Raw genomic sequence first — 19,325 nt, 5'->3', positions numbered from 1 at the left:
GCCCGGAAATCGGAAGCGCGAGACGGCTGCTTTCCGGTGGTGGGAAAGTGAGCCGGAGCCGGAGCCCGAGCCTGAGTGGAAGCGGCGCGTCCGGGGCAGGTGGGCTCCCTGTGGCCGAGCGGAGGCAAGCGGCTGCTCAGGGAGGGTCTGGCTCGGAAGCCCGAGGAGCAGCAGCCTCAAGAGCGGGCCGCTGCAGAGAGGGAATGGTGCGGGGGGCGCCGAGAAGGAGGCGCAGTCCGTCCCTGTCAGGGTTAGTGAATGAGGCTCTCCGCCCGGGCCGGCCCGGGGACTGTGCGCTGCGGGTCCCAGCATGAGTGCGGGCCCCGGCTGTGAGCCCTGCACGAAGCGGCCCCGCTGGGCTGCCGCTGGAACTTCTGCGCCGACTGCCTCGGACTCCCGGAGCTTCCCTGGCAGGCAGAGGCGCGTTCTCGACCCCAAGGACGCTCCCGTACAGTTCAGGGTCCCACCGTCCTCGCCAGCCTGCGTCTCGGGGCGGGCGGGACCGCACAGAGGCAGCGCCACCTCGTTTGGTACGTGGGAAAATAAAAATCTTTGTCCTTGTTTCAGTGTGAGGACCATGGGACTCCAGTCACAACTATCTGATCTTGTGTCGACCACTCTGATGACTTCGTTGTTCAATCGTTAGATGCCACTCGTAGGAGAGAGGGTTGCAATTTTTTCTAGTGGCGTGTGTGGTGTGGGAAACTTTGATGGATAGTTGCTAACCGGATGGACCTCACCTGTATGCTTTCCTCAGCTTGGATAGAGAAATTGCCCTATTAAGGGAGTCTAGGTGTGTATGTAAAGCAGAAGTCTCCAGAAATCGTAGAAAGTTCTTGGCAGTATACTCAGTCAGATGCTGACTTCCCAGAGTGCAGAGCTGTTAGCCTTAGCTTGCTGGCATTGTATTTGTCCCTGGCACACGATGTTGAACACGAGGAACTTGGTCTCTTCTTCCATACCTTGAAATCTATGCGGAGAGATAAGCAATAGCACAAGGCAAATATGTGTAACAGAGGATAATGGATGCTCTTGTTCGTGAGAGGGCCATTGTTTTGGTAGGAGTGAAGTATACTTAAGTTAGTGATAAGATCAAAGATGGTAGTCCAGAAGATTTGGTACTTACTGTGAGTACTGGAGAAGAAAGTAAAGAGCTGCTCTTGAGCCTGCTGCTCCTCGGACCTCCGAGCCAGATCCTCCCTGTGCAGATATGCAGCTGGTGTGTAGAATAGCGAGAGAGGGACTGTAAAGAATTAGGAAAAAGCGATCCTACTCTGCTGAAGTATAGACAGTACTGTGGAAATTACTTAGGATTTTGAATTTTATGTTTTTAGGGCAGTGAAAGGCCATTAAAGAGTGTTCAGTGTGTGTGTGTGTGTGTGTGTGTGTGTGTGTAGGGATTGGGAAGACAACAACTTGGTTAAACTTGTTTTCTTGAACTGTCTCTATATGGTTGGTGTATAGAAAATAGAAAAAAAAATTGGTTGAAACCCCGGGACTAAAAGAGTTGGTCCAGACGGAGATGGTTTACACTTAGACTCTGATGCAGACAGTAGGGAACAGAAGTGGATACATATGAGAGGGAATGCTGTCCTTTTGTACCTCAAGAAATACACCTATGCTTGAGAAATTGAGGAGTTCTTGGCATTAAAGTATAATGGACTCTATAAGTATAGTTTAGCAAGCAATAGTTAGAGAAAGTAAAACAACCAAGGAGTGAGCCTTTAGGAACACCAGCCTTTTAGGAGAGGTCTGAGAGAAATGCTCAGTGAGTATGAGAAAAGTCTAGCTGTGTTCTTTCACGCAGAGCCAAGAACATTGTGAAAGCATGCATTGGTCTGCAGTGTAAGTGACCAGGCAGAGACCAGGACAAAGAGTGAACTCTTGTCTTTCTTGGGAACACTAAGAAGCAGACTTGAGGCAGATGTTTTGTTCTTGTTTGTTTTGAGACAAGGACTCATTGAGTGTCTGAAGCTCAGACCTGCCTCCTAAATACAAAAATTAAAGGGACTTAATCAGGTACATTCCTGCCTCTGGCTTGATGCAAGTCTTGAAACAATAGGATGTCTAGTATAAATGAAGCAGGTAGATACAATGTAGCTAGAAGGAGCAGCATACCTAAATACTGTTGGACGTGAAGCATGGGGTAGCAGAAGACTTAGGTGAGCTTTATTGTGGACAAACTTAAGTGCCATTTAAAGGAGTTATACTTTATTCTGTATTAATGGGCCTCCTGGAAGCTTTTAAACAAAGCAAAAGAATGCCATTTGGTTAATGTTTTAGAAAGATGGGTTAAGCAATAGCTTTGGGGCTTTTTAAACTTCAGACTACTGTATATTTTCCTGGTAATCAGTAATAGCTGTAACTTAGTACCATAAATATGCCATATTTATGTCTGAAAATATGTGTAATTTGTATAATACATTCTTTTGTTTTCTATTGTTTGATTTAGTAAATGCTTATTATGTTTAGTTTGTAAAACTTTGGGTTATAGAAAGTTTATGCTGTAAACAGAGTGACCAGTTTCTGAAAATACAGAGCAATTGTCCAATAAATGAAGTACTTAAGGGTATAAGCAATGAATGGATTTTAAATTTAGGATGTAGATTTCAGAGAACTTTGCTATAAATGAGTAGGAACTGAAGAACTATAGAAATGGCCCTGACTTCTGTAACTAGATAATCTGCAGTGTTACTAACGTTATTTGCATGCTTGCTGGGAGCTGTTGGGGCTACCAACTTTTTCTCATTAGTTGGACCTTAAGTTTTCTGTCAAAGAGAAGTCAAGTTAATATTCACATGGGTAGTGTTTTCTGTATACCTGCCAAAGCACCAGTGAACAGAATGTTCAAAGTCTAAATTTTTATACTAAACTATTGTTGCAAACCTTACAATTCTTTCTGGAACTTGGTATTTAAGGTTTTTACATATAGGTTTCCTAGAAGTGGGTGGTGTAGAGAAATCCTATTCAGTATCTTTTTTATTTTCATGGATACATCTCATACATTGATTGAAATCTGCAAATCTCTGCTTTAGTAGAACTCATCACATTCTGATGGCAAATAACTTAACCAGTTGGGTTGCTATAGGAGACTTCCTGGAAGTGAGGTGCTCCTTGAAAATGCAGGTGAATCTTATGTCCTTTATGTTTATTTTTAACTATTTGGATCACCTTGTTGAACCACAGTGGCTGAAAGTGTGAGTGATGTACAGAATCATGTCAGTTGTAAAAGAGATTGGATTTAAGTGTTGGGAGAGAATATATTTATTGAATAGTTCTTTTGTAGCCTACACACAGTGTTTTCTCTTATTTTTGTATTTTTTTTTTTTAAAGATTTATTTATTTATTTTATGCATATGAGTACACCACTATTGCTCTCTTCAGAAACACCAAAAGAGGGCACCAGACCCCATTACAGATGGTTGTGAGCCACCATGTGGTTGCTGGGAATTGAACTCAGGACCTCTGGAAGAGCAGTCGGTGCTCTTAACCACTGAGCCATCTCTCCAGACCTTATTTTTGTATTTTTACTAATACATATACTCCTCAGAAGTAGAGAATTGCATTCCTAGGCAAGGAAACAGACTCAAAGAACTGAAATAACTTGACCATAATGATGCTGGTAGCTAGATAGAGAGGTCTCAGTCCAGAACTGAAAGGGCTCATTGTGTTCATCTTTGTTGTCCTACTGCAGTGATGAAACACCAAGATCAAAAGCAAGCTGGGGAGGAAAAGGTTTATTTGGTTTACACCTTCACATCTTAGTCCATCATTGAAGGAAGCCAGGGCAGGAATCTGGAGTCAGGAGCTGATTCAGAGGTCATGGAGGGGTGCTGCTTACTGGTTTGTTCACCATGGCTTGCTCAGTTTGCTTTCTTGGAACCTAGGACCACTAGTTTAGAGCTGTCCCTGCCCACAATGAACTGGGCCTTCCCACATCAAAAACTAATTCTTAAAATGCCCTCCAGGCAGCCAGATGTTTTAGAGGCAGTTTCTCAATTGTGCTCCCTTCTTTCAGATGACACTAGCTTGTGTCCAGTTGACCTAAAACTAGCCAGCAGATTTGTCATTATTTTTTTTAATTGCTTCTCGTTTGCTATGATTATTTCTAGTTAAATGAAAGAAATTCCCTGGCATCATTTTATGCTTCTATCAATGAGAAGATAGATTAAACCCTACAATTCTGTGATCTAATGGAAAAGAAACATTTAGAAGTTAGAAGTAGTAGTATTGGGAAGAGTAAGGCAGTCCTTTCTCTGGGGTTCAAATGTGGACTGGAGAATATTTGATTAGCAAGATATATTGTTACCTTACCACTTGCCTTTCCCCATTCATTTTTGTCAGGCTTCAGGAATCATAATTGGAAGCCTAAACAAGAACTTTCCATGTCGGGGCTTTAGGAGACAGACAGTCCCCTAAGCTTCCCTGGGGCTGGGGTGGGTGTGGGGCTTCAGGAGACAGATAGCCCCCTAAGCTTCCCTGAAATAGGCCTCCTGGGTTTGCATCACTTGAAGTTCAAGTTCTGTGGGCTACTTCATGTACATTGGAAAACTGTTTTAGTCATTGTCTATTGCTGTGAAGAGACACCATGACCAAAGCAATTTTTTGTTGTTGTTGTTGTTTTTTAATGTTTATTTATTTATTTATTTTTTCAAGACAGGGTTTCTCTGTATAGCTGGGCTATCACTCTGTAGACCAGGCTGGCCTCAAACTCAGAAATCCACCTGCCTCTGCCTCCCAAGTGCTGGGATTAAAGGCATGCGCCACCACTGCCTGGTGACCAAAGCAATTTTTAAGCCACCATATTGGTGCCGGGAATCAAACCAGATCCTTTGGAAGAGTACCCAGTGTTCTTAACCACTGAACCAAAGGACCACAGAGACCAAAACAATTCTTATAAAAGAACTGAAATAACTTGACCATAATAATGCTAGTAACTAGATAGAGAGGTCTCAGTCCAGAACTGGAATGGCTCATTGTGTATCTGTGTTGTCCTAGTTGGGGTTAACTATTGCTGTGATGAAACACCAAGATCAAAATTGATTGGGGGCTTATAGTTTCATAGTCTTAGTCATTATCATTATGTCCAGAGCATGGCCCTGGAGCAATAGCTGAGTTACTTCCTGATCACAGGCAGCTAGAGACTGAGCCTGATGTAGGTTTTTGAAGCCTCAAAGCTGACCTCCAGTTACACACTTACTTCAGCAATACCAGACCTACTCCAGCAAGGCCACACTCCCTAATCCTTTACAATTAGAGCCACTCCCTGATGATGAAGCATTCAATATATGGTGACCATATTGATGCAAACCACCACAAAGAGCCTAGCCATTGCAGCCTTATATCTAATCCTAATATTACAGAAGAAGTTTTAAATTCTGATTCAAAAAATAGTGTTTTGGCAGTTTGCCAGTATGAAATTTGAGGATTTTCTGAACTATACTTTGTATACTTGATTTAGGCTTAGTATCCCATACTTTGAATGCTTGGGGTAAGAAATGATTCAGGTTTTGGAGTTTTCAGATTTTGGAGCTTTGCTTAGACCAAACTGGTTAAGCACCTCTAATCTGAAATTTTTAAAATCTGAAATGGTTCAAATTAGCACTAGGGCTCACAAAGTAGGATTTTGAACATTGAATCCATCTAATGTAATTAAATAGAAAAGACAGAGCTATAGAAAAAAATGTCATCTAATTGTTTATCCTCAGACAGCTGGTACTAATTGTTTATTTGAAGCCTAATTTATAGGAGACATAAAAAATAAATCACAGAGTGGTACTTAACAAGAAAGATCTATGCAAATTTCTTTTTGTAATGGAAATCATTTAAAGAATACTAATAAATTTTTTTTAGTTTTACTGTTTTATGGAAAGTATATGATACTCCAATGCTTTTGTGGAAGATAGGAATTATCTGAAACTCAAATATATGCATCTTGAGTTCTCACACCTGAAATGTCTTTCACTTATGTTCTTATCTCAGGGATGGATAAATTAATTATTTAGGCCTGTATCTGTTTTGTTCATGTTATATTACTTAAGGTAAAATAGGAAAATAAGAATGGACCTATGACTTAAGTTTAGATTCCTTATATTGCTACTTAGAAAACAGCTAAGAATGATTAAGATTTAATAGAAAATAGACACATTTAATTCATGTCCAGTATATTAAAACAAGCAAGCATATGTATTTCTTTTTTTTTTTAAAGATTTATTTATTTATTTATTTATTTATTACATATGAATATACTGTAGCTGTCTTCAGATGCACCAGAAGAGGGCATCAGATCTCATTACAGATGGTTGTGAGCCACCATGTGGTTGCTGGGATTTGAACTCAGGACCTCTGGAAGTGCAGTCAGTGCTCTTAACCACTGAGCCATCTCTCCAGCCCGCATATGTATTTCTAATGGTTATATAAAATGTGATTTGTATTTATTTTCTTTGCATCGCCCATTCTTGAGCTAATCTTTCTTTTTTCTTTTTCTTTTTTTTCTTTGCCACTGATCATATCCATTCAGTCATTTCTTTGGCATCTCAAATTTAGTATTTCATAATCAACCTAATCATATTTTCCCCAATACCTAATTAATTCTCTTATTTCCCATATTTCTGCTGAGCGTTATTATGATCATTCAGGTCTTTCAAGCTTGTGATATAGTCATATTTAATTGTAGTTATCTCAAAAGAAGTTATTTTTGTGCCTCAGCCAGTAATTTTTCAATCTAGTTCACTGTTAAAACACAGACAGACAGATAGACAGACACACACACACACAGAGTTTAGAATTTCAGCTCCTTTCATTCTTCCCTCACACTCAAAGATTCTGAATTATTAGGTATGGGCATGGTCCTGGGATTTCTTTATTGCTAGCCTTCTCATGATCTGGGTGGTTGAGAACTACTGACCTAGACCTTTCTCACTGGTTTGTGTTGATAAGTGATCTTCTTGCCTCCAGGTTATCCATCATGAGTGACCATGGGCTCCTTAGCCTTGAATTCTGGACTTGTGGCTTGAAGTGTGACTTCTAACCCAGTTTTCGTACTTGTGTTTCTGTGGGTCCTTCTGGATGCTCTCTATGATATGGTTTTAGATGACCTTCAAATTATAGTTTTTATTCCTTTGTCAGTTCTTTTTATTTCTTTGCCATTGGTACCTTTCCTTTTATGTTGCTGCCTGTTTAAATTTCAAAGCAAAATTCCAACACTACCTCTCTCAAGAAATCTTAACTGATTATTACCACTTTTTCTTAATCTTGATTTTTTTTCTAGAAATACCTTAATTCAGGTCAAGACCTCTTTTAATAATAATAATTAAGGACTAACATGTTTCTGAGCATATGCCACAGAGTGTCCTAATCCTTTACATCAAACCTCACGTTAACCCCATAAAAGATGCAATTAATGTGCATACTTTATAAGTGAGGAACTGAGTCAGAGAAAAGTGTGTGTTTTTGTTTTGTTTTTTTTGTTTTTGTTTGTTTGTTTGTTTGTTTTTACACAGTCACAAAGGAAGCTAGTGAGGCAGACAGGATTTTAATCCAGATGCTCTGAGTCCAGAGCCTGTGATCTCAAACATTTGACTGTATAGCTCTTTAGGGGGCACTTTCAACTCTGTACTTACAGATTAGTTGTTCCTGTCTTATCTCTTAATACATGAAGTTGGAAAGAGTAGCTATTTTTTGTTTAACTCACAGAGCCTAGCAAAAGGCCTTATTTGTATAATAGGTTATATATGTTTTCTATTTGAAAGAATTTATATGTCTTTATATTTAATTTTTAATTTTGATTTTTTTTTGTAGTTTTCAAACAAAAGACTATTACCACTTGGATGGACACTAAAGGACCCAAGACAGCTGAATCAGAGAGGTATGAAAGACATTGCGGTATGGAGAGATGAACAGCATATTGATGGAGCTGTTTTTTCTTGCCTTTTTTTGTTATTAATTTATTTTTGCCTTTCTTCATCTACCCTCATTAACTTTTTAAAGTTTAAATATTTTTTAGTTTCTTTATATGCAGAGATCCTCATTTAGTTGTGAGGTAAAGAGATAAAAGAGAAGTAGTTTCTGACTTTAAGATACTCATGTACAGTAGTGGTTACAGACACAAAACACATAATTACTTTGTGAGGTGAATGCATCAGTGAAGGTAGGAGCAGATAAAGCTGTGACTGGTGGCTAGCATATAGAAGAACAAGTCACGCTTTTCCTGGGCCTTGACATATGAGATAGAGGTAACCGTAAGATTTGAAGGAAAAGTAGCTGTTTCCCAAGCACACCCTGGGGAGGACATCGTGTGTACAAGTGCACAGATGGTGAGCAGTGGACAGTATGCTGTGTGTTTAGGTCATCACAGAGCAAACTTCTCACTATGCTGCTGGTCAGTACTTTAATCACTTTACTTTCTATCTTTTGTAATAAATTAGTTTTAGTTCTTTCTGTTCTTTTACAGCAAAGAAAACAACAATACAAGGATTGACTCCATGATGAGTTCTGTGCAGAAAGATAACTTTTATCCACATAAGGTGGAAAAATTGGAAAATGTTCCTCAGCTAAATCTTGATAAATCACCCACAGAAAAGAATACACAGTATTTGAACCAACAGCAGACTGCAAGTATGTGCAAGTGGCAAAATGAAGGGAAGCATACAGAACAGCTTTTGGCAAGTGAGCCTCCAACAATGACTCAGGTACCAGAGCAGCTTAGTAATGCTAACATTGATCAGTCACCCCGGACTGATGACCACAGTGACACAGATAATGAAGAAGACAGAGACAATCAACAGTTTCTTACACCTATAAAGCTTGCAAATACAAAGCAAACAGGAGATGAGCAAGCCAGAAGCAACTGTAAGTGCAGTGTATCTTGCCAGTCTGTGAAAGACTGTACAGGCTGTCAACAGGAGGAGGTGGATGTGGTCCCAGAGAGTCCTCTGTCAGATGTTGGTGCCGAAGACATTGGAACTGGACCAAAAAATGACAAGTTGACTGGACAGGAAAGTAGCTTAGGTGATTCGCCTCCATTTGAGAAAGAAAGTGAGCCTGAGTCACCAATGGATGTAGACAACTCGAAAAACAGTTGTCAAGATTCAGAAGCAGATGAAGAAACAAGTCTAGTCTTTGATGAGCAAGATGATCATTCCTCCCAAACAGCAAATAAACCTTCCACTTGCCAAGCAAGAGAAGCCGACAGCGATCTTAGGAAACGGTATTTGACTAAGGGAAGTGAAGTTAGATTGCATTTCCAGTTTGAAGGAGAGAGTAATGCTGGGTCCAGTGACTTAAATGCCAAGCCATCTGGGAACTCTTCTAGCCTTAATGTAGAATGTAGAAGTTCCAAACAGCATGGAAAAAGGGATTCTAAAATTACAGATCATTTCGTGAGAATTCCCAAGTCAGAAGACAGAAGGTAATCCCCTCCTCCCTCCATAGCATGATGTAGTTTTAAATTTTGTAGAAGGAATTAAGAAAGTAATTATTTATAGTAAATTATTTGCATTTATTTTAGTAACAATTTATGCTAAACTAAATTTAAGTCTAGATTTCAAAGTATAAATTCTAAAAAGCCAGAAGCAGAAAACAAGAAGTAATATTTTTTGTTTGTTTGTTTTTGTTTTTGTTTTTGTTTTTTTTTTGAGACAGGGTTTCAAGAAGTAATATTTAATTGGTAGTCAGGTTTAGTTTCATGGACTTTGTTGTGGAGTTTGTGGGCATTATTAAAAGATGAAAATTTTTGTTGACTGTAGTTGTTATTTAGCATCTATTTAAGGCTTCTCTTAAACAACACTTTCTCCTAATGCTCTGACAGGCAAACATGTAATACTATGTTTTCTAAATGAGAAAACAGAGATTTGGGTTAGAAATTTCACTGAAACCTGTAACTGTAGATGATACTACTAGAATTTTTTTTCATGTATATTTAAATATATATTTTTGCTGTTATTCTAGAAGGAATTTCCTAAGGTATTTTTTGTAGCTTATGATACTAAGTTACATTGTTGAAATGATTCTGTGAAGACTAGAGAAGTAACCAGTCCTGTGATCTGTGACGTCTATGACTCATTTCTGATTTTAAAGGTGATTTGTATGTTTGAAAGTTTCTTCTCTAGGCTATTGGAAACGAGCTCTGGAGCTTTAAAATAAGCTTTATAAGCCTTATAAAGCAAGTTTGGCACACAAAAACAGTAATATTCTTTGTAAGATTTGTATATGCATATTTAAGAAAACTGAAACAGTAAGTAGTTTGTGACTGGCTATGTTTGTCTTGACTTTAGAAAAGAACAATGTGAAGTCAGACATCAAAGAACAGAAAGGAAGATCCCTAAATACGTTCCACCTAACCTTCCTCCAGATAAGAAGTGGCTGGGAACTCCTATTGAGGAAATGAGAAAAATGCCTCGGTGTGGGGTCCATTTGCCTCCCTTAAGACCATCTGCAAATCACACAGTAACCGTTCGGGTGGGTATTGCCTCTTAGCCACGAGCAAAGATTTTTCTTTTCTTTCCAATTGATTATATTTTTATATCTACTACATGTTAGGTATTGCTATTTTGTAAAATAAAGTTCAGAGTTATTTATGGTTCAGTGCATTGTCCATCTTTGCTCTTTTCTTAGATCCTTCTGGTTATCCTCCATTACCACCTCATAGGTATTCAGACTCAACATGTCTGAAGCCAGTCTCGCTTTTTGTTAAGTTGTGGTAAAATATTCATCATATAAAGTTTACCACTGTAACCATTTTTATGTATGTGATTCAGTGACATTAAGTATATTGACAGTGTTGAACAACGGTTGCTGACATCCATTTCCAGAACTTTCCATCTTCCCAAATGGAAATTCTGTGTCCATAGAACAGTAACTCCTCATTCCCTGTTTTCCATAGCTCCTTAACTACTTTTGTATTCATGGCTTCCCCACCCTAGTCGGTTTCCTAGGATCTCCAGTGGAGCTTCAGCTTCATTGTCTTCATGCAGGGGCTCCGAACTTGTCACATTCTGCTTGGCCTTCTAGACTCTGCTTTGAAATCTCAGGGGAATATCCACCATGACTCTATAAGTTTCCTGGTACATGCATATAAAATCAGAATCATGGGCAGTGCAAGGCTGTTGCTGGTGAGAGAGAGCTGCATGGGATTCCCCTCCACTGTAGCAGCTTTGAATCCTCTGACGTAACCAGGAAAGCAGTGCCTTGGTGACCTTGTGCAGGCAAGAACTCTAGATCTCTTCCCCAGTGACTGTCTTGGAAAGTCTTTGAAACAAACCCTCTGCTTTTTATTTTTATTATTTTATTTTTAATCTTTAAACTGGGAAAGGCCTTTCAGTTTTTTAAAAGCCCTCAGGTATCTTTCTTATTGTCCAAGTACAAAGTACTTGGCCTTTTTTTAGTGGTGATACTCACTTTAGCAACAATACTTTCCTTACACACACACACACACACACACACACACACACACACACACACACTTTTCTCCCTAAACTATTAGCTTTTCAGATCTTTTTGTTCTCTATTCTTACTATAAATGTGGCTAAAAGCAACCACATGAGCCACAGCACAGCTTCACTGTTCTGCTGCTTTACATTTCTTTCATATTTGATAAATCAGTCTTGCCATTTTAAAACTCAGCCTCAGAGAAAGTCTTAGCAGATGGATAAAACAGACAAATCATCTTCCAGAACGAAACACAAATGACTTCTAGTCTGATTCACAGTAGAGTCCTTATTTCTGAGACCTCATCAACACAGCCTTTACTGTCCACATTCCTATCCGCATTCTCGTCTTCCAAGCTACCTGCATCACTTACTATAGCCTGTTTATAGCATTTTAAGTTTTTCTCTAGCTTGTTTCTCCAAACTTTGGCCATAAACCAGTCCCAAATGTTTCTGAGCTGCATCATGAGATACTGTACAGAGTCTACTGCTTGTTCCAGTTTTCTTTTGTGGTCAGATTTCTGTGATTATGACAAAATACTTGAGGTAATAAACTCATAGGAAGCAAAATTTGTTTTGGTTCAGGGTTTCCAGGACTCAGTCTATGATTGCTTTTGTGTGCTGCTCTTGGCCTGTGGCTAAGTGGTACATCACAGCAAGAGAGCAGGAGAGAGGAGGTTTCTTTCTCTCTTGGCACTCTGAAAGTAAAGAAGAGAGAGGAAGAAGAGGTCAGAGACTTACTTCCACTAGAACTGGTCTCAAAGGTTCCAACACCTTCCATAGTACCAGAGCCTGGGTACTCAGCCTCTAATATATGGTCCTTTGGGTGGTGCTCTGGATCAAAATGAACAGAAATAACACTATGTGACTATTGCCCTCTCCCCAGTTAGCTTCTCTTTCTTCCTTAGAGTTCAGCTATGCTATCATTACCTTAATGAAATCTTTCACAGCTCACCCTACTGAATCTTTCTAGACTAGGTCTGTATAATATCACATATCTTTCATTCATAGCATATTACACTTCAAAAAGTTATATGATTATTCTCTGCAGTGAACTGTAATACATGATACCATTGGGGCGAACCTCAAAATCATTCTGAGAAATGAAAATGACAGACCCAAAAACCAACATGTTGTGTGATTCCATATATTTGAAATACCTAGAATGAAATAACCTTATGTTTTTCCTCAAAACTTAATGTTTATTGTATGTTTACATTAGAGCATACATACACATGTATATGTATGCCAGGTTCTATCTTAAATCTGCTGGTGAAAAAAATTAAATATTTACTCTTCAAGAAATTTAATTTTAGTGAAGGCAGAAACCTGTATTAGGGCTAGGGAGATGACGTTGTAATTAGTAAAGTGCTTAGCACATAAGCATGAGGACCTGTGTTTGGATTTCCAGAACTTATAAAAACCAGGAGAGGGCTAGAGAGATGGCTCAGCAATTAAGAACACTTGCTGCTCTTACTGAAGACCTCAGTTTGATTCCTAGCACCCACATTGGGCAGCTTACAACTACTTATAACTCCAGTTCTGGGAGTTATGACACCCTCCTCTGAACTTGATGGACACTCTTATGCATATGGTATTAGACACAGACATATACATATAAATAAATGTAAAAATAAATCTTTAAATAAAAACTGGGTGGGACAATGGCTTACCTGTAATTTTTAAGAGGTGAGGGAGTGGATATAGGAAAATTCTTGGAGTTGACTGGTCAGCCAGTCAGTCTAGCCAATTCAGTTAGCTCCAGGCTTAGTGAGAGACCTCTGTCTCAAAAAATTCAGGTGATTAAGGTGGATGGCTTGCGGGTTTGGCTCAGCAGATAAAGGTGCTTTGTGTAAAACCCTGATAACCTGACTTCGATCCTCAAAATCATTGATCTTTACACTCACTGTAAACGTGTGCTGTGTGATGTCATACACACATTATATGTCATACACACACAATGATTTTTTAAGTTAGGTGGATAGTGATAGAGGAAGGCACTTAATATTGACCTATGACCTCTGGCTTTTACATGCATGTTCACATACCTGCTCATGCAATCTGCACTTGTGTGAATACATACAAACATACACCAAAAAGAAAAACAACTGTTGCCTCATATGATAGTGGTCTACTAAAACCAAGAACTGTATTAACTACTTATTTAAAGTTTCTAAAGACTTGACGGTGGTGAAGGAAACAAAGCTAGCTGTGGAGTTGAGAATTCAGGATTAAATTGATAAAGTACGGAGATGGTAACTGCTACTAACTTGATCAAAAGAGGAGACCATGTACACACAAGCATAGAGATAGGAAAGAATTTGCTGTTTCTGGACTTGTAATATTTCTGATTTGTATAAAATGAATGGTATTTTGATAGGAGCTTGGGCAAAGATTCTAAAACGGTCTATTTTCAGAGATGATGTTATTCCAAAAGGTGAAGAAGAGTTTTACAGGGTGTCAGTATCTAGAGCTGCTGGAGTTAGAAGAGGCAGATAGGAAGCTGTTGGCAGAAGTTTAGTCAAGCAGTGAGGTCGCAGACTGCAGGTAAAAATTCACAGGTCATGGTGATGGTTAAAGGGAGATGTGGCAACATCCCAAGAGGGATTGGTGAGCTTTCTTGCCTGGGAGCTGGCCTCCACTTTATAGCATTTGCTTGAGCTGCTTTGCTTGTATTGTTTTGCAGAAGGTATGCTTAGTTTTTATGCACTTAACTTTTTTTTTATTGACATTGTATTTCAGGTAGACCTTCTGAGAGCAGGAGAGGTTCCCAAACCTTTTCCAACACATTACAAAGATTTGTGGGATAACAAGCATGTTAAAATGCCTTGTTCCGAACAAAACTTGTACCCTGTGGAAGATGAGGTAAATATAAAACTGGAAACATTTTAGTCCCTGAGTCATGGTTTAGCATGTTTGGCTTTTGAGTTTGTGATGCAAAACAACTTAAAATGCTTTGACCTGGTCTTTTTTTCCCCCCTGTAAGAATGGTGAGCGAACTGCAGGGAGTAGGTGGGAGCTCATTCAGACTGCACTTCTCAACAAATTCACCCGACCCCAGAACCTGAAGGTATGTTCTTTTCAATTCTATTTCCTATATAGCTGAGAGGTAGGTTCTTTCGTTGTCTTCCTCAAAGACATTTTTTTATCATAATAGACTAGACCCACTGACAGCAATCTTCATATGCAGTGTTTATGTCCTGTCACTTATGAAGAAGACTCTTTAGAAAAATTACTGGTTTCCATAGTGTCACTAGCAATAAAGTTGGAAAATTGAGACTTGTAAATGACTTGCCTAGAGTCACATAGAATAATTTGGTGAACTAGCAATAAGAATTTAGTTTCTTGGTTCTGTCCAGTATCCTTCAGTTTAAGCCTCTTTTTCGGTTTGTTTTAAAATTATTATGCTTTTGCAGTGTGTTAATAGTAAATCAAGAGAGAATTATGACCTCAGCATTTTTTGCCTAAAGGGAAACTGAGCCTACCAATGATTAGGATACACATTAAATATTCTATTTTTATTGCTCTTATTACTTTAGGAATTTAATTATTTATTAGTCTTACATATGATCAGTAAATTTTTTATTTAAGAGCATAGGGTAATTATTAGGTTTTTTTCCCCTAATATCTACAATAGGTATAAACATGTGTATTTTGTTAGAGAATTATAGCCAAACAACATAGTACTTATATAATTAGTGGCACAGGTATCTGTGCTTTATGAAAATAATGTTCATTTCCTTTCAGAAGCTTGATTTTTTTTATGGTCACTTTCTTGGGTTTTATGGTTTCTCCCAAATTAACTCTAAGCTTTTATAGTTCCTTTGTTCCCCCCCCCATTTTCTTTACATGAAAACGATATGTGTACAAGTTTGTATTTTGAACACTTTAATCCTATCAACCAGCATTTTTTTTTTTTTTTTTTTTCAAAACAGGGTTTCTCTGTGTAGCCCTGGCTGTCCTCGAGCTCACTCTGTAGACCAGGCTGGCCTCAAACTCACAGAGATCCAAGTGCCAGGATTAAAGGTGTCCACCACCATGATCCATGTATTGTCTTTCAGTGATAAACTTGTAAAGCTATATTTTAAAGTTGTAAGGAAAACTGAGGGGCATTATTATCCCTGGCATTTTTTTTTTTTTTTTTAAATCTTGTAGTAAACTCTTTAAATTGACTTCTTCAAAATGAAGAAGATTTTCAAGGTCTGGCAGTTGTATGTACAAACATAAAACTCCATGTAAACTTACAAGCTCACACAGTTCTCATGTAGGTATATATCAATTTGAGTTTTGTTCCATTTTAAATATAATAAACCAGCATTTGATTTGTTTTTGTGATCAAGGTAAAAACAATTTATAGTTAATATTTTCTCTCTGTCTCTCTTTCTCTCTCTCTCTCTCTCTCTCTCTCTCTCTCTGCATATTTTTAATGATCTATCCAAGTCCCAAATTGGATATTGAATATTTTTCAAATACTATATACAAAAAAAATTTACTTTGTTTTTAATCTTTTCTTTACAATTGTTAACAGTTGATAGATATTGGTGGGTACAAAGATTAGACCTTTTTACTGATTAACTTGCAAACAGACATGATGGTGACTTTGATTTAGATCTTCTAGGGTTCCACATGGCTTGCTGCAGTTGATTAATAGGATTGTTTTTTCCTATGTAAAGCACCACTAACTGTGATGCCTGTTGTGTTTGGGCCTTCGTCTTCACAGCCCAGACTCATGCACTTGGAAACACTTGTGCTAACACTATCCAAGTGCCATTGGGAAAGCACTGTTCTTCTAATTGGCCTTTTTTTTTCTTTTTTTAAAGAATTTTCATATTTTTTCTTTAAGTACACAGAATAATCATAGCATTCTGAATTAGTCTGCTCACCTCTTCAGCAGTTCCTTAGTGCACTTTGATTACTTTTGGATGAAGCAACTGCTTTAATATAATTTTATCAACAAAACAATGTAATCTGTCAAATTTCTTATATCTGCTTATAGTAATTTCTTCATTCAAAGAATGGTATGTGAAAGGAAGAAGTAAACATTAAGACTGTGATTCCTATAATCTTCGTGCTGTTTATTCATTCAGGGGAGCTTTGAGGAAATCAGATAATCAAAGTTTAAAGGAGAAACAGTATCCTTAGTACTATTTCTGTTAATAGTGCTGGATAATTTGTACAGAAAGAACCTTGTGTTTGTTATTGTGAGCTAAAAGGAACTTGAGTAGTCGATGGCTGACTACAAACTAGTACCCAGCTTTCCTAATGAAGGACTCATGGTAGACTACTGGTGGGATTTGAAAACTAGAATAAGCCGGGCGGTGGTGGCGATGGTAGACTACTGGTGGGATTTGAAAACTAGAATAAGCTGGGCGGTGGTGGTGCACGCCTTTAATCCCAGCACTTGGGAGGCAGAGGCAGGCAGATTTCTGAGTTCGAGGCCAGCCTAGTCTACAGAGTGAGTTCCAGGATAGCCAGGGCTATACAGAGAAACCCTGTCTCAAAAAAAAAAAAAAAAAAAAAAACTAGAATAAAAGTAAATCCAGTCAGCCCACTTAATAGTGTCATAGATGAGGAGTAAGCATTATTTATTATTATTCCTCATATTTGGATTTGACCAGCTTAAATAAGAAATCTGAGTTAGGCATGGCAGCACTTCTTGTGATTCTAATCCCAGCACTCAAGTGTGATATGACGTTTGCTGTGAGGTTGAGACTAGTTTGAGCGACATAATGATTTCATACTACAGTGTGAGGCTCTGCCTCAAAACAAGAGAACAGAAAATTGTGGCTAGAGTCAAACATGCTCAGCTTTTTTCTTATAGTCATTCCTTTAACAATAGCCTATAGCCGTCTATATATTATTTACATTGATTTAGCAATTATAAATAACCCAGTATAAAGGAGGGTGTGCCTAATTATATGCAAATACTCTGCCACTTATATAAGAGAATTGAACATGCTCATTTGGTATCCTGAAGCAGATTAACCAATCTTCCATAGATATCATGCAATAACTTTATTGGAGTTAATTATAAAATGTGATGAAGGAATTAGAAATTAAGCAGTCTCTAAAATGTTTTTCTCTATCAACTTTGAGGAACCATGTAAAAGCATACTCTTTTGACATTTGTATCCACTGTTGAAGTCACCACCACAGTCAAGATACATACCATTTCTGTCATCCCCAAATGTGCTGTGGTATTCAATTTAATTGAAGATTTTTAAGATTCATCTTTGTGATTAAATATATACATGCATCATTTGGCCATTTATTTATTTGTAGACATTACTATTTACTAAATCATACAACATTTTGAAACAACCTACCAAGGACTAGAAATAACTCTTTAAACATCTTTCCTCCCCTTCCTCCCCTACCCCCTTTGTCCCCGCTCACTCGAGCCCAAAGTACACTATAACTGTCTTCTGACACCCTTATGAGGGCATCAGATCTCATTACGAATGGTTGTGAGCCACCATGTGGTTGCTGGGATTTGAACTCATGACCTCCTGAAGAGCAGTTGGTGCTGTTAACCACTGAGCCATCTCACCAGTCTCATCTTTTCATTCTTAACAGAAAGTGTTATTTTATCGCTATGAGAGAAAAATAAAAGCTTTTACTTCTTGTTCAATGGTTAATGTTTTTCTCTTCTGAAAGACTGTGGATATCCCTTGATTCCTAATAAATACAATATATTTTTATAGATTTGGGTTTTAATGTAGATACTTGTTCATTGTGTGACGTGAAATATTTTCTAAGAAGCTTTTAATAAATTTTTTTAGTGACAAAGCGTCATGGAACCTTTATAGTAATAATTTAACTCAGTGGATTTCAGACTTGTATATTCCCTCAGAAAAAAATTGAATTATCAATATAGTTGTTATTGAATTCTAGTTATTAGTTTATTAATGATATAAAATATGAGCAAAGTAGCTATTCTAAAAAAATTAGATAATAGCTAATTATTAAAGTTTCTCCTGCACAGCTAATGGATTGCTTTATGCATATCTAACTGTGGAAACCCAGTATATAATAATGTTTACACAGGATATTTAAAACTTCCACCAGTAGATGGCATAGTTTGACTTATCCTTCTATATAAATATATACTTGGTGTGAACTGGTAGGCTTTGTATCACCATACAAAGTTTTTTACAGCTGTAATCGATTTCTGTGATAAAATAGAAGTGTTCTTCTTTGGCTGTAAAATAATTCATCTCTGTAGGAGGATTTGAGAAAAGTATATAGACTTTTCCTATACTAACAAAGTTTTATTTTGTACTTTATAAAAATAGTTAATAGTAGGGCCTAGCAAGATGGATTAGTCAATAAAATACTTGCCATGCAAGTACAAGGATCTGAATTTGGCTCCCCAGCACCCATTTAAAAAGGCTGAGTGTGTGTCTGTAACTTTAATGCTTAGGGAGGTGGAGATAGGCAGAACCTGGGGCTCTCTGGCCAGCTAGTCTTCAGGGAGTTCTGGGTCAGGGAGTCTAGGTCTGTCTCAAAAATTAAGTTGAAGAACAATTGAAGAAGACACTGAACATGGACCTCTAGCCTCTGTACTTATATGCACATACTTACACACTTATCCACAGGAACATATCAATACATACAATGCATGTACACATACTCTCTCTCTCATACACACACACACGCACATGCACACAGAGAACTGTCAGGGGAAAATACCATTTTGTACTTTAAGATAATGTTCTTCAATCTTTTTTTCTTTTAAACATTTTCTTCTCTTATTCCCTCCCCAATGGTATTTTAGTGCTACAAGTAACTATGTATCTCTTGTGTATGAGAATATCTAAATGAGTAAAGTATATATAACTCTGTGTGTATAGTGATCTTAATATACATATGTGTGCACAGAGAGAAATAGACAACACT

The 19,325-nt window shown here is 37.9% G+C and overlaps 1 protein-coding gene across 2 annotated transcripts in view; it reads left to right on the top strand.

Moving 5' to 3' along the window:
• Positions 1 to 42: 42 nt before the first annotated feature.
• The window catches only part of Parg (poly(ADP-ribose) glycohydrolase), a 109,146-nt gene continuing 89,863 nt past the window's right edge, over positions 43 to 19,325 (top strand). The window contains exons 1-6 of one of the 2 annotated variants that reach the window (XM_028787512.1): positions 43 to 99; positions 7,801 to 7,867; positions 8,453 to 9,409; positions 10,275 to 10,458; positions 14,169 to 14,291; positions 14,413 to 14,496. In XM_028787512.1, the coding sequence (XP_028643345.1) occupies positions 7,830 to 7,867; positions 8,453 to 9,409; positions 10,275 to 10,458; positions 14,169 to 14,291; positions 14,413 to 14,496 (1,386 nt within the window). In that variant the 5' untranslated portion in view covers positions 43 to 99; positions 7,801 to 7,829. Of the gene's footprint in view, positions 100 to 310; positions 531 to 7,800; positions 7,868 to 8,452; positions 9,410 to 10,274; positions 10,459 to 14,168; positions 14,292 to 14,412; positions 14,497 to 19,325 lie in introns of those variants that run through there. The other variant, XM_028787511.1, reaches the window with a different exon arrangement.

The sequence above is a fragment of the Grammomys surdaster genome, unplaced genomic scaffold (assembly GCF_004785775.1).
Source record: "Grammomys surdaster isolate TR1022 unplaced genomic scaffold, NIH_TR_1.0 125669, whole genome shotgun sequence".
NCBI classification, from domain to species: Eukaryota; Metazoa; Chordata; class Mammalia; order Rodentia; family Muridae; genus Grammomys; species Grammomys surdaster.
This window is presented reverse-complemented; position numbering and strand designations above follow the sequence as displayed.